The 12,655-nt window shown below is 35.4% G+C and overlaps 1 protein-coding gene across 1 annotated transcript in view; it reads left to right on the plus strand.

The window, feature by feature from the left end:
- Positions 1-430: 430 nt before the first annotated feature.
- Positions 431-12,655, plus strand: part of UNC13C (unc-13 homolog C) — a gene marked incomplete at both ends in the record, with an annotated part of 169,106 nt that continues 156,881 nt past the window's right edge. Inside the window, one exon of the mRNA XM_082005380.1 lies at positions 431-3,395. Within this exon, the coding sequence (XP_081861506.1) occupies positions 431-3,395 (2,965 nt within the window). The remainder of the gene's footprint in view (positions 3,396-12,655) is intronic.

Here is a 12,655-nt window from a genome sequence, read left to right on the forward strand (position 1 = left end):
CTGTAAATAAGTGTAGCTTATTCTTTTATGTAAAAAATATTTGCCTAGAACTACTTTCAGCATGAATTGTTCAAGAAAAATTGTATTCAGACGATTATGGGGAAACTAATACTTAACTGCTCTGTTAATCAGTACTAAATAACTGTTGTAACCCAGTTAAAACATCATCAGTATTATTGAATGATAAGTTTGTTTGGCAGCCATTGTAATGTCATTCCCTCCTTTTTAGACACTTCAAGAAGCCATGCGCAACAGACTGAGATTTTGCAAGACATACAAAATCCCTTCAGGATTTGCTTTTGAACAAGGAGATGTGTGATTTTTTTTTTTCCCTTTGTTTTTTCCTGATGATTCCGTTGGACGAGATACAAATACCTGTCTGGATCAAAAATTGTGTTTTGTGGAAACAGCTTAATAGAAATTACACTCCATGGTTTCTGACCTCTTAAAGAGCCTGATCTCATCTTACATATATAAGATTTGCAAAGGAATGTTTACAAAGAAATCGGGAAATAGTACAAAAGGGAAAGAGAGTTGTCAGAGCAAAAAGGAGCAAGACTTAACTCAGACTGGACAAACAAAGAATCCAAAATTTTCAAATACTTTAAAAAGCACTGTTAAAAAGATTGCCAAGTGTTCATCTGCTCGCAACTTATCAGCTGAAGAAGAGGAAAGTAATAGAGAATTTTCACTTTCTCCAACATTCAGTTACAGAGTTGCTATTGCCAATGGACTGCAAAAGCATATTTTTGTAACAAACAATAATAATGAAGAAGTAGTTCAAGATCTGTCTTCAAATGATAGTTCATATTCTGAGTCGTTAAGTGAAGTAAAAAGTAATAGCAAGAAAAACGAATACTTCTCACACACAATGCCTGTGCGACGCAATAGAAAAAGTTTAAGCAGCCTTGCACCGTCTGATGGAAGTTCTGATGGAGAACGCACTTTACACAGTCTAAAGCTGGGAGCTTTACGAAAACTAAGGAAATGGAAGAAGAGCCAAGAATGTGTCTCATCAGACTCAGAACTAAGTACGTGGAAGAAAACATGGGGCTTAAGGAGTAAATCTCTAGACAGAACTGGCCGTCACCAGAAATCAAATACTCTTGAACCTGGCTTTAGTTCGACAGGTTGTATAAGTCAAACCCATGATGTTATGGAAATGATCTTTAAAGAGCTTCAGGGAATAAGTCAAATTGAAGCAGAACTCTCTGAATTAAGAGGGCATGTTAATGCTCTGAAACAATCAATTGATGAAATTTCTAGTAGTGTAGAAGTTGTACAAAATGAAATTGAACAACTGCGAACTGGATTTGTACAGTCTAGAAGAGAAACTCGGGACATACATGACTATATTAAGCAGATAGGTCATCCAGGAAACAAAGCAAGTCTTAGGTTTCTAAATGTGCCTGAAGAGAGGCTCGAAAAAACTGAAAGCATAGTCTACAAAATATTAATAGATAAAATGGGGTTCTCAGAGGCACAAAGCACTATTAAAATTGAGTTTGCCCAAAGACTGGGGCAGCAAAGAGACTGTCCAAATGCAAAGCCAAGGCCCATTCTTGTTTATTTTGAGTCATCACAACAGAGAGATTTGATTTTAAAAAAGTCTTATAAACTTAAGGGAACTGGCATTGGAATTTCTACAGATATATTTTCCCATGACATAAAAGACAAAAGAGGAAGAGGACTACCTTCCTCTCAGACATATGAGAGTATGGATATGAAGCTTTTAACTGTGGAGACAAAAACTAGAATGCATGACTGGGAGTCACCTGACAGTGATAAAGACTTGGAATCCGATATAAATAAGAACAGTTATGTAAAGATATCTAAATCAGCACTTCAAATAAAAACAAGCACTACAAAGGGGAGTATTGAGTCCCCAAATGCTAAAGACCTTAATGGAACTGCTGACAATAGCACCTTTTCAAACAGAAGAAATTATGACAATCAGTCACCAGAATTTGACAACATGGAAAAACAATCAAAGACCTATTATTCAGACATGACTTCTCTATGGCATTTACAGAATGACTTTGCGACACCAAAACTTAGCCGTTCAGAGTCAGATTTCTCAAAATTGTGTCAGTCTTACTCTGAAGATTTTTCAGAAAATCAGTATTTTAGCAGAACAAATGGCAGTTCATTATTATCTTCCTCTGATCGAGAGCTTTGGCAGCGAAGGCAAGATGATTCTACAAACTGGTATGGCAGTTCCCAGGAACAGACTTTTATCCAGGATATGCAACAGTACCTAGAGCAAAATGAAGCAGAGAACACAGAAACTGTTGACAGTGGAGTAAGTAATGGAATAATATGTGCATCTGGAGACAGAAGCCACTATAGCAATTCTCAGCTTTCTTTACATGATGATCTTTCCCCATGGAAAGACTGGAATCAGTTGGAACAAGGGGCAGATTTGGGCCTAGACTCATCCACACAGGAAGTTTTTGTGTATGATATGAGCAGCCCTTCAGATCAACAGACAGATTTTGGAAAGTACCAAAGTTCTGACCTCCAGTATGATAGTGAAAGCTATGATTTTACCCTTGATGGCACTTCTCCATCATGTCCAGGCCTTGATAGCGAATCACAAAATCAGTGGACTGGTCAATATGGTGATTATGAGGAAACAAATTCTGTCTCCCCTTATGAGAATCAAAACAGATTGCCTATGATGTACCGAAGCCAGAGTGAACTACCAAGCGATGACTCAGAAGAAACAGCCCCTAAATCATGGCATAGCCGATTAAGCATAGATCTTTCTGATAAGACTTTCAGCTTTCCTAAATTTGGATCTACACTTCAACGTGCTAAGTCAGCCTTAGAAGTAGTCTGGAATAAAAGTACACAAAGTTTAAGTGGGTATGAAGACAGTGGTTCATCTTTCATGGGAAGGTTTAGAACTTTATCTCAGTCTACTGCAAATGAATCAACTACTACACTCGATTCTGATGTTTATGCTGAGCCTTATTGCTACAAAGCAGAGTATGAGGAAGACTTAATTGAACCACCCGGTGAGAATGAAACAGACTATGTAGAAGTAATAGAACAAGTCCTTGCTAAACTAGAAAATAGAACTAATAGTAGTGAAACTAGTGAGCAGGTCCAAGAATATGAACTGGGGCAGCCTTCGTATGAAGCTCCGTATGCAATACTACCAGAGGAGCAATATGACACACAGTTTGACAGTGTGGTCAGTGAAGAAATATTGGAAGTTGAAAGTGACGTAGCTGCTGACATAGAAGTAAAGGAAGATGAAAATCAGAATGTCCCAGAGATGCTTACTGAAATGCCAAAGAAAAAAAGTATACGACCATCATTTAAAGAAGCTGCTTTAAAAGCATACAAGAAACAAATGAATGACTTGGAAGAGAAGATCCTTGCTGGAGGTAATGGTATTTTAATATTGCCTTTTAAGTAAAACATTGTTCTTACTAGAGTTGGATGTTAATTTCTGTGCGGTACCCAATCCTGATTCCATCAAATTAGGTGACAAAAATTCTGCTTATACCTGGTTTTGTTCATAGGGTGAATTAGTCCCATGGAAGTCAAAAGGCTAAAATTTTACAAGTTTGTTTTGAAGGAATTTTCTGAATATATTTAAACATGTTTATATGCAATTGTATTGCTTTGAATGTCAGTAACTGGAAAATTAAATTTCACAAGATTTAAAATGTATAAAAAGAAACATGTATGCTGTTCTTGGTTTTCTTATAGCTTTATAAATGTATTCATAGGAGTAATCCAGAGTGTTCAGATATCACAGTGCTTCCTTTAACAGTTTTCAAGGCATGGTTGGTTCTATGTTCATCCTGATGACCAGTGTTCTGCATCCTATATGCAACGTATAACTTATGTACTTGTGAGAGTGCAAGTCTAAACTGATTTTAATTCTGTCCTTAGTTGTACTCTCAATAAGCCCTCAGACAAGTAGTCAGTCCCCAAAAAAGGGAAGAGAAGGGTGTGGAGGAAAGAGAAAAGAAGTGTAAATGGTAACATCCAGGTATGAAGAGATGGTAGAAAGGAACCTAACTTGGAGGGTGTTGACATAGATTTATTCATGATCTTTATCTTCTGTGTTAACAGACTTCAAAGCAGACAGTCATATACATAACTTTAATACCTCTGGTAATACATAAATATGGTGATTTTTCAATATTAACATAGACTGTAGTGCTAATGTTATAATATTGCATGTGCATTTAATTGGGAGCACATAATTACTGTAGCTAGCCAGATGGTAATTGTCACCTTGACTGAATCTTTGCTTTCTTTATCTGCCTTGAAAAAATAATAATCTGGTACTATAATTTTAAAGATGAAGAATTGTGCCTTTAGCCAAAGATTGTGTTAAGTAGTAATGAGCATTCAAAGCTTGAGCTACTACAAAGTTTCTTTTGTACATGGACAACTATTTTTACAGTAAACATATAATCAAGTTGAAAGTATCTTACGCAAGCAATTAAATATTACTAATATGAAAGTTCATTTTAAAGTCTATTTTTACGTTCAAATAATGACACTAGATTGTAGATTTGCATTTTGCAGATATTTTTCTACAGATTCTAAAATATCTGCAGATATTTTAGACACTAGATGGTGTATGTATGAAGAGACAGCTAGCAACAGTTAGTATTTTCATGACTTTTTCATCATTTTGAGGCATGGGAGAGCGGGATCACAGTTATTTTACCTAGTCATTGTTGTACAATAGGAACATAAAGGTCCTAGGACCTAATTAAAGAAAACACACAGGGAATATCCAAAATAGTGAAATCCAGGTTGGTTCCACTATTTAATGTCTGTACATTTGTATACATTGTTAGATAACATAGGCTGTTGGAAAATGAGAACTAACTTTGTTACATCTCATATGATCAGTTCTATGAATTAAAGGTATTTGTTCTTTAACTTGTCAGGTGAAAGACATCTTTCAGTCTCTTTGTCTATTAACCTTTTTTTCTTCTGAAATACTGAAGCATTTTTTGTACCATATTTACAGAGAAGCCAACTTACCCCAAGGCCAGTTTATGAAAATATGTTATTTGGTGTAGTTTATGGGGCATAAAGTGTCTGCATGGTTGTAAGACATCATACTAGGACTTCCATTTTCGTTTCCACTGAAATAAAGAAGGGAATGCAGCAAGAGGTTAAAGGGAATTTACAGATTAACTTCTACAGCAACACTACTTCTCAGATTATTCTGAAAACAGTATGCATTGACAGAAGTAGCAGTTCTGTTTTCTCTTCACACTTTGTTTTCCACACCAACAGGGAGGACATGTTTCAATCAGGGATTCTGCCCCAGCAGTCACTAACTGGGTTGTTATAAATGAATCTTCAGATCCTGTAGCATACCTGTCAATGCTTACTAACCAAACAGTCTTTCATGTTTTATATGTAATGGATGAATATGATATTTCACCTGTTAATGTCTGCAGAACGCCTAACAATTCTTCAGAATTTAAAAATTTCAAAATATATTTCCTAGCTGGAGTAATCTACTAAAAGAATACATTACCTGAAAAACTTGTTCTGCTGAGACACATGCAGTATTATTGCAGTCAAATCTTCCTTGATTTTACTTTCAGTAAGCCGGATGAATGATATTATAGACAGTCTATTCACAGATAATGGAATCCACAGATGGAATCTCCATCCTTGGAGATCTTCAAAAGCCATCTGGACGTGGTCCTGTGCAATCTGCTCTAGGTGACCCTGCTTGAGCCAGGTTGTTAGACAAGATGGCCTCCAGAGGCCCCTTCCAGCCTCAACTGTTCTGTGATAAGGAAATACATTTTTTGAATACTTCATATGCAGCCTTTGAAGAAGGATGTCTTCTTAATGTCAGTTTGTCCTCTAAGACAAAACATGTTTAACTTCTGTTTATTACTTGACATGCACAGCAATTTTGATTTAGTATGGGATACAAAAGTTTGTAAATCTGTTCTTAAAGGAGTTCTACAAAATACACAAAATGTACGGTTTGTGGCCTCTCTTTTCACAGCCTTACCCCTCCGCTTTACTTGTGGATTCATGCATGTCCAGAGAATACTTAATTTATCATTTAGGCAAATAGTAGTTTGGGGCATTACATCTTCCTTTTAATATTTGCAGGAGTCGTAATAACTTTAAAGAAAAGTGGCAACTAATCTAGAATTTACGTTACTTTTAAGACTTTTTTTTTTTTTCCCACTCTTACCCCTATAACTGATTCACAGTCAGCTTCAAATTCCTTATTTGCAGATGGAAAAGTACTAGTTGCAAGTCAAGTTCCTTGAATTAATCTTCGTTATATAAACAAATCATAACCTGTTGTTTAATGAATCGTTTCATCTCTGCGTGTAAGCAGGAGCAGGTAGACAGCAATCTGGCCAACCAGAGATATAGTCAGATAATACAGTAGTGTTATTTCTCCAATTAGTACCAAAGGAAGGTTTAGAATGCTATTACTTTTGTTCTAGTAACACATGAGTTAAGGTCATTGAAACTTTGGTACATAAATAATTTATTAGTGCACAAGACCTGCATTGGATAGTCCTATCCTCTGTCTCTAGCTGGAGAGAAAAAATACACTATGGGCTGATTGCTTATGTATTATTTATTACAATGTGTTTTTGGAGACATACTGGAGCGAAAGTAATAGGGTATGTGGATGAGAGGAGACATGAATGGTACATCAGTAATCCTCAGATTTAAAGTTCTGTGAAGATATAGAGGCATTGTGATGATGCATGTATATTAAAGGAAGGATTGATGGCTTTTTAGAAAAATGTCAGAGAAATACTATCCAGGGGTTTGTTTCTTTGTATGCTGTAATTGAGAATAACTCTTACCTTTTTATTTATTGTTCCAGTCCTCACTTGTTATTTTCTAGCTTTCTTTTTCCCTAGTGTCTTCTTTTATTCTATCCCTATCTTGTTATCTTTTACAGGTGCCTCAGAATAAGCATCATTCTCTCTTCTGATGAAACTATCCCTCTGAATAAGCTTCCAGAGTTGCATGCACTCTTCTGAGTTGCTTTTAATGATAATATAGAGTCTTTCTATGAATGGTAGTTTACGAGCAATAGCTTCTTGATCTAGTTGATTAAGATCTTACTGATAATCTGGCAGCTGGTCAGATTTTAAAAAGCCTTTGTTCTCAATTTTCTGACACAGAATAACTTGTAGATTGTATATGGTGTCAAGATGAGTGAACTTACCTTACTCTATATATACATACAGTGACAAGTCAGATTACAAGGTCCAGGGATGGGAGTTGCCTCTTTAACGTGTGGTTGAAAGTGGATTCTCTATTGTTTTATACGAAGGATTTGTATTATGTTTACTGGTGTCTGACTGAAGAACAGAACTTAGAGATCAGTATCAGTACAGCCTTACTTTGTATATGCCTAAAGGAAAAAATGTGATGCTAACATTTGAAACCAAAGGAACCCCTAATGTATTACTGCACTCTCCTTGCAATGTGGTCACTGGGTTCCACAGTAAGAAAAGCTGTCATCAAAATAAGTGTATTACTAATGCATATTTCAAACTCTGTCTATACAAACTATGCTCTTTTGAAACAAGTATATATTTTCTTATTTTGACAGCTTTTCTAACCTTTTTGTAGTAAATATTTGCCAGAACTGCCTGAGATAGCTGTATTTTCCCAAAGTGTATAGGCTTTAGAAGTTAATCTAACTTTGTCTTGTGGCACTCAGGCTTTTGTTTCCTTTATCTCTTCCATTGCTCATGTTTGTTTTTAATACACTTGTACAGGTGCATAGTTACTAGTAACTAATAACTATAGTTAATAGTATTGTACCAGTTTTGTTATATGAATATAAATCTTGGATTTGGACTTGAAAAGATCAGTGCTGCAGCCCAGATGAAAAGTAATTGATCTGGTATTGTTTAATAAATGAATCAGTCATTTTATAGCTGTTCAGGTGGAAACAAGATAAATAAAACCATTACCTTGGTCATGGTAACTGCGTATTGGTTGGTGGTGACAGTAATGGGGAAATAAGCAGCTTGTTAGAAGATAAATTGCTTTTAAAAACTAAAGAGTTCTCCTACACGTTGTCTACATTAACTGTGTTGGGAAGTGGGCTTTAAGAAAGGACCAATATTCGTAGAAAGAGAAGTGAAAAGTAGACTTACACCCCATCGTATTTCTTAATTGCTTGAGGTAACTATGTTGACGGATTAAAATATTGTGAATTATGTTTGGGTTTGTGGGGTTTTCTTCCTTAGAAAAAAAGTTTCTTCTCAGGATGCTGGTGCAGATTGAGTAAGGAAAGGATGTCTAGTCAGATGGCAGAGCTCTAGTTTAATGTTTAAAATACTACATCAGTTTCAAAAAAATTGAACATGTTTATTTGCATGTATTATGTCAAACTGAGCTGCTAATTCCCTCATTGACCAGTAGTAACAGCGGATGCCAATCAGTCTTTTTCATGCTACTGTGTAAGAGAGGTAATGGTCATCTTTTCCTCTTTTTAATCTGTCTGCTGTTGTCATAACAAAAGTAACAGTTTTTCATCTTCTGGGAATTCTTTGAAATCTGTAAGACCCCTCTGTTGTCATAACAACAAAATACTTGAAGAAATGAGGTTGTAAAAAAATTAAATATAAACCTAAGTTTATACATATCCTTTAGTGAATATTGGTATCGTGAAGGCTTAGGTGTAATTAAATCTAAACAAGCTGTCTTGAACTAATGCAGCTTTAAGTTGATACAGATTTGCCATATTTTATATGGCTCTAGGTGTACCACACTGTAAACACTCACCAGAAGCCCCCACTGGAAGGCTTGAACCAGAGTTGTGGCTACGCATTAAGTTTCCTTTGAGTTTAGCATCACCTTGTACAAAATAATGAAACTTTTTTTTTTTAATGTGATCTCTGAGATGCTTTTCCTTCACTGAGCCCAATGGTATTTCTCATCTTTCTAATCTCAGGTGTAGTCTAAGGGGAGGTGGGGGGGAAGAAGTAGTTAATGAATGAGTATACTGCAATTAGTCTTTGCATCATTGTGAAAGAATAGCCCAGACAGGAACACTTTTAGTTAATAAAAGCTAACAGCACTACCAAGCCCCAAAATTTTCTGTTCTGTTTCAAAATATTGAAACCACAATATTCAGCGATACAAAGTTTTGTTGTATTCTGTGATATCCCTAGTGGATTTATTTTTTTTTAACAAGGAGCGATGAAAGACTTCATTAATATAAGGGCTGATTGTGCATGCTGTGTGGCTGATATAGTTGATGTGCAATGTTTAAAAAAAAAAAAAGTATATTCACCTAATATACAAGACATGAAGAGGTGGATTTGGGGACATATGCTCTTCAACAGACGTTGATTCATCTATTGCTCTTCTCTTCGTATTTAAATAATGTGGACAGGTATATTACAGAGTGTTCCCATCAGTGTAAATTCACATCGGAAGACTGCGACAATGGAACAGATGTATCGTGTAAACAGTCTGGGGTAGAAATGGATACCTTTGCTATACGCTTGGAAAAATTTGTGGTACTGAGGAAACAAGTTTTATTGCAAGTTAAGGAATCTATGTTGGTGCTGTATTGGGGATGAAAATTAACTACAGAACTTAATAATCTGGTTTTTACAGCTGTCTTTTTTTTCTTTCTTCATGTTTGTGCATGCTTTTTGGTCAGGTAAAAAAAAGATTGGCTGTCTTTAAGTTTCTTTTTTTGTGGGGTAAGAAGCTGAAGTGGGTGGAAAATAAATACATTTTCAGATTATGTGGGTATTGATAAATACAATATATTTCTGCGCTCAATCTGCTTAGCTAAAACTGTAGAAAATCCTTTTTCATATATATATATATATGTATGTGTGTATATATATGAGCACTCTGAAAATCTTCCAGTAATATCACAGGAAGTAAAATAGTGTTCTAAACAATTATTAACAACTCCATGAAGTCAGTCAAGATGTTGCAGATGAACCAGTATGATTTGACTGAGTCTGTCTTGCATATGCTTGTGTTTCATGCATAGAGAAACCCACATCCTTAATCAGTAAGGTTTAGCAGAAATTATCCATATTTTGTCTGTTTATTAAAAACAAACAAAATAAAAGAAAACAAAACAAACCACCCAAACCAGTTTCGTTTAGAGAATGACTTCCTTTTTTAGGAAAAGTAATCCATTAAAACTATTAGTTTCCTTCATAAAAGAATAAAGTCTCTACTACTTTACTCTTTAGGAGAACAGGAGATTGTTTAACACTATTTTCACTGACTTTAGAATTAATCTAGATTGATTAATATTCATGCAATTTGCATGCCATATTGTGCTTAAACAGATAGAAAATAAATTTGCTAGAGCTAAAAGAAAACCTGAGTGTGAATGTCCATTCCAAGGACTTATTTATACTGGTTCTGCTATGGAAATGAACGCAAATCAATACTTTATCACCAAGATTAAGAAATATTTTCTATTTTTATTTCTAAAACATGTAAGCCTTTTCCTTAGATCATTGTATTTTAGAAGCAGAAATAACAATGGATCATTTTATAATGCAGCTTCAGGCTAAAAGGAATTTTGTTAAAGCAACTGGCTGAAAAAATATCTAGATATGTATTTTAAAAATGTAATTACTTGGAAAACATGAGTTCATAAATATGCTCAAATCTTCCTCTGTTCTGTTGGGGAAGTACAATATTACAATAATGTGTGAAACTAAAGAGATTCTCTGTTTTGCTGCCAAAGTGAAATTCTGACTACTTTCATGGGACAGGTACCAGAATTTTTCTTTATGCACATATTCCAGGTGATCAGTAGAGCACCTACACAGTTGTGTCTCCCTGGTACTCTAAATAGGAGAAAATATCTGAAACCCCTCCAGTTCCTGCTGACGCAAAATTATTGTTGAAACTGATGAAACTTTGTCAGTTATGAGATTTGCTTCGTTGATCAGTAGAGAGTATTCTTAAGATACTTCCCATGATCAGGAGTTTTGGTAAACCTGAAAATGAAGACAAGATTGACTGATACATAAATAATTCTAGCAAAAAACAGATGCATACATACAGACACCTGCACTTTTATGTTGTTTAATACATACCATTTTTGTAAGAGAGTTTTTTTCTGCACTTGCCTCATGTAAAACTCCTATTCACTCCACTGAAAATTTTACTAACTTTCAGATTAAAACCTATGTAAAGAGAAGGTTTTCCAGGTAGCCATGCCTTCTAACTGCATTGCTGATAGAGCTGTTTAAACATGTCCTTGATACATAACATACCTAACCTTGATAAATGTCTTTATAGTAGTAAAGAATATGGTGTACAAAAAGATACAAGTTAACTAGGGAAAAAAAAAATGAAAACCCCGTTGAACACAGAAAAGACTGTGATCTGTTTTCACAAAACAAGTAGTGGTACAGGGCAAGCTGCTGACCGATAGGCTTGTAGCTTCTCTGGGGTTGGCTACTGAAACAAGTTAGACTTGTTTATGTTACACTGGAATCTCAGAGATGTGATATGGCAAAACGTCTTTTTGACTCTGATTCTTGGTGTAAGAAGCACCAAGGAACATGCTTTTGTTTGAGTCCAGAGGGACTACTCTCACAGTTAGTGTCAAACCAAGTGGCTGTTTGCATGGATTTCTCTGGAAGAAACACGATGGGACTTCAGCTTGCAAATAAGACCATGATACAGCAGTCCAAGTCAAATATTTTGTTGAGATGTTGGTTGTGTGATATGGAAAGATTTGCAATAACCAGTTATCTGTTTGCTTTCATAGGCTATGTAATTAATTACTGGGTTCCATTTACTGTTACTATTTGTATCAAAAGAGCTAAAATATGCCTCTTTATCCTTTATGGATCATGTATGTTTTACCATTCTGATGTGTTCTGGGGTTGGAATAGAGTGCTTAAAATGCACATTGCATTTTACTCCCTACCATCATTCTGACAAGTCAGGGACTGTCAAGAAAGCGTGGTCTTCAAGACGACTGTAGTTTTTTGAGACCACCAAAAATTAAGCAGCACTGGTATCATACCACACTCTGTGTAATCAAATAGTTGATAATCAATAATGTATTCTTTTAGAGGTAAGTTTCAGAAGTTGGGAGAAGCATCTAGTAGCTGTTGAAAGACAGTGGAAAACAAGAGCCATCAGAAGTCTAATGGGACACAATTTCTAAATACCATGTTTTTAAAGCATGTCCTCTTGTTTCAGATTTGCAGACCAGTTTATTAATAACGACACAAATGCAGTTTTTATCTTCACCAAGCTGACCTCCTGTTTTGGCTCTCAATGTATCCGCTAGTAATTTTTCTACATCACTGCTAGTAAAGTGCTAGCAGCAATTCTTCTATTTCTACTGTCAACCAAGCTTTATTCAAGTTTGACCTTCTCTTTGTCAGACAAACATCACTCCTCTCTTATGATGTGCTAGCTTAATATTATCTTTCAAGCGTTATACAGTATATCTTCCTAGAATATGCTTTAGCAACACAGCATCCTCTAGGCTTACATATGCAAATATTCTGTTCTGTAGTGATAATATTAGCTTCTGGGTACAGCATTTATTATTTTAGCATGGCTTAATTTGTTTTTTGTTTCGGACAGACAATCTACTACTTCAATGAACTGCTTTTATTTGACCCTGGTTTTAATTCTTTATTTC

Source organism: Phaethon aethereus, assembly GCF_964289735.1.
Source record: "Phaethon aethereus genome assembly, chromosome: 12".
Classification (NCBI taxonomy): domain Eukaryota; kingdom Metazoa; phylum Chordata; class Aves; order Phaethontiformes; family Phaethontidae; genus Phaethon; species Phaethon aethereus.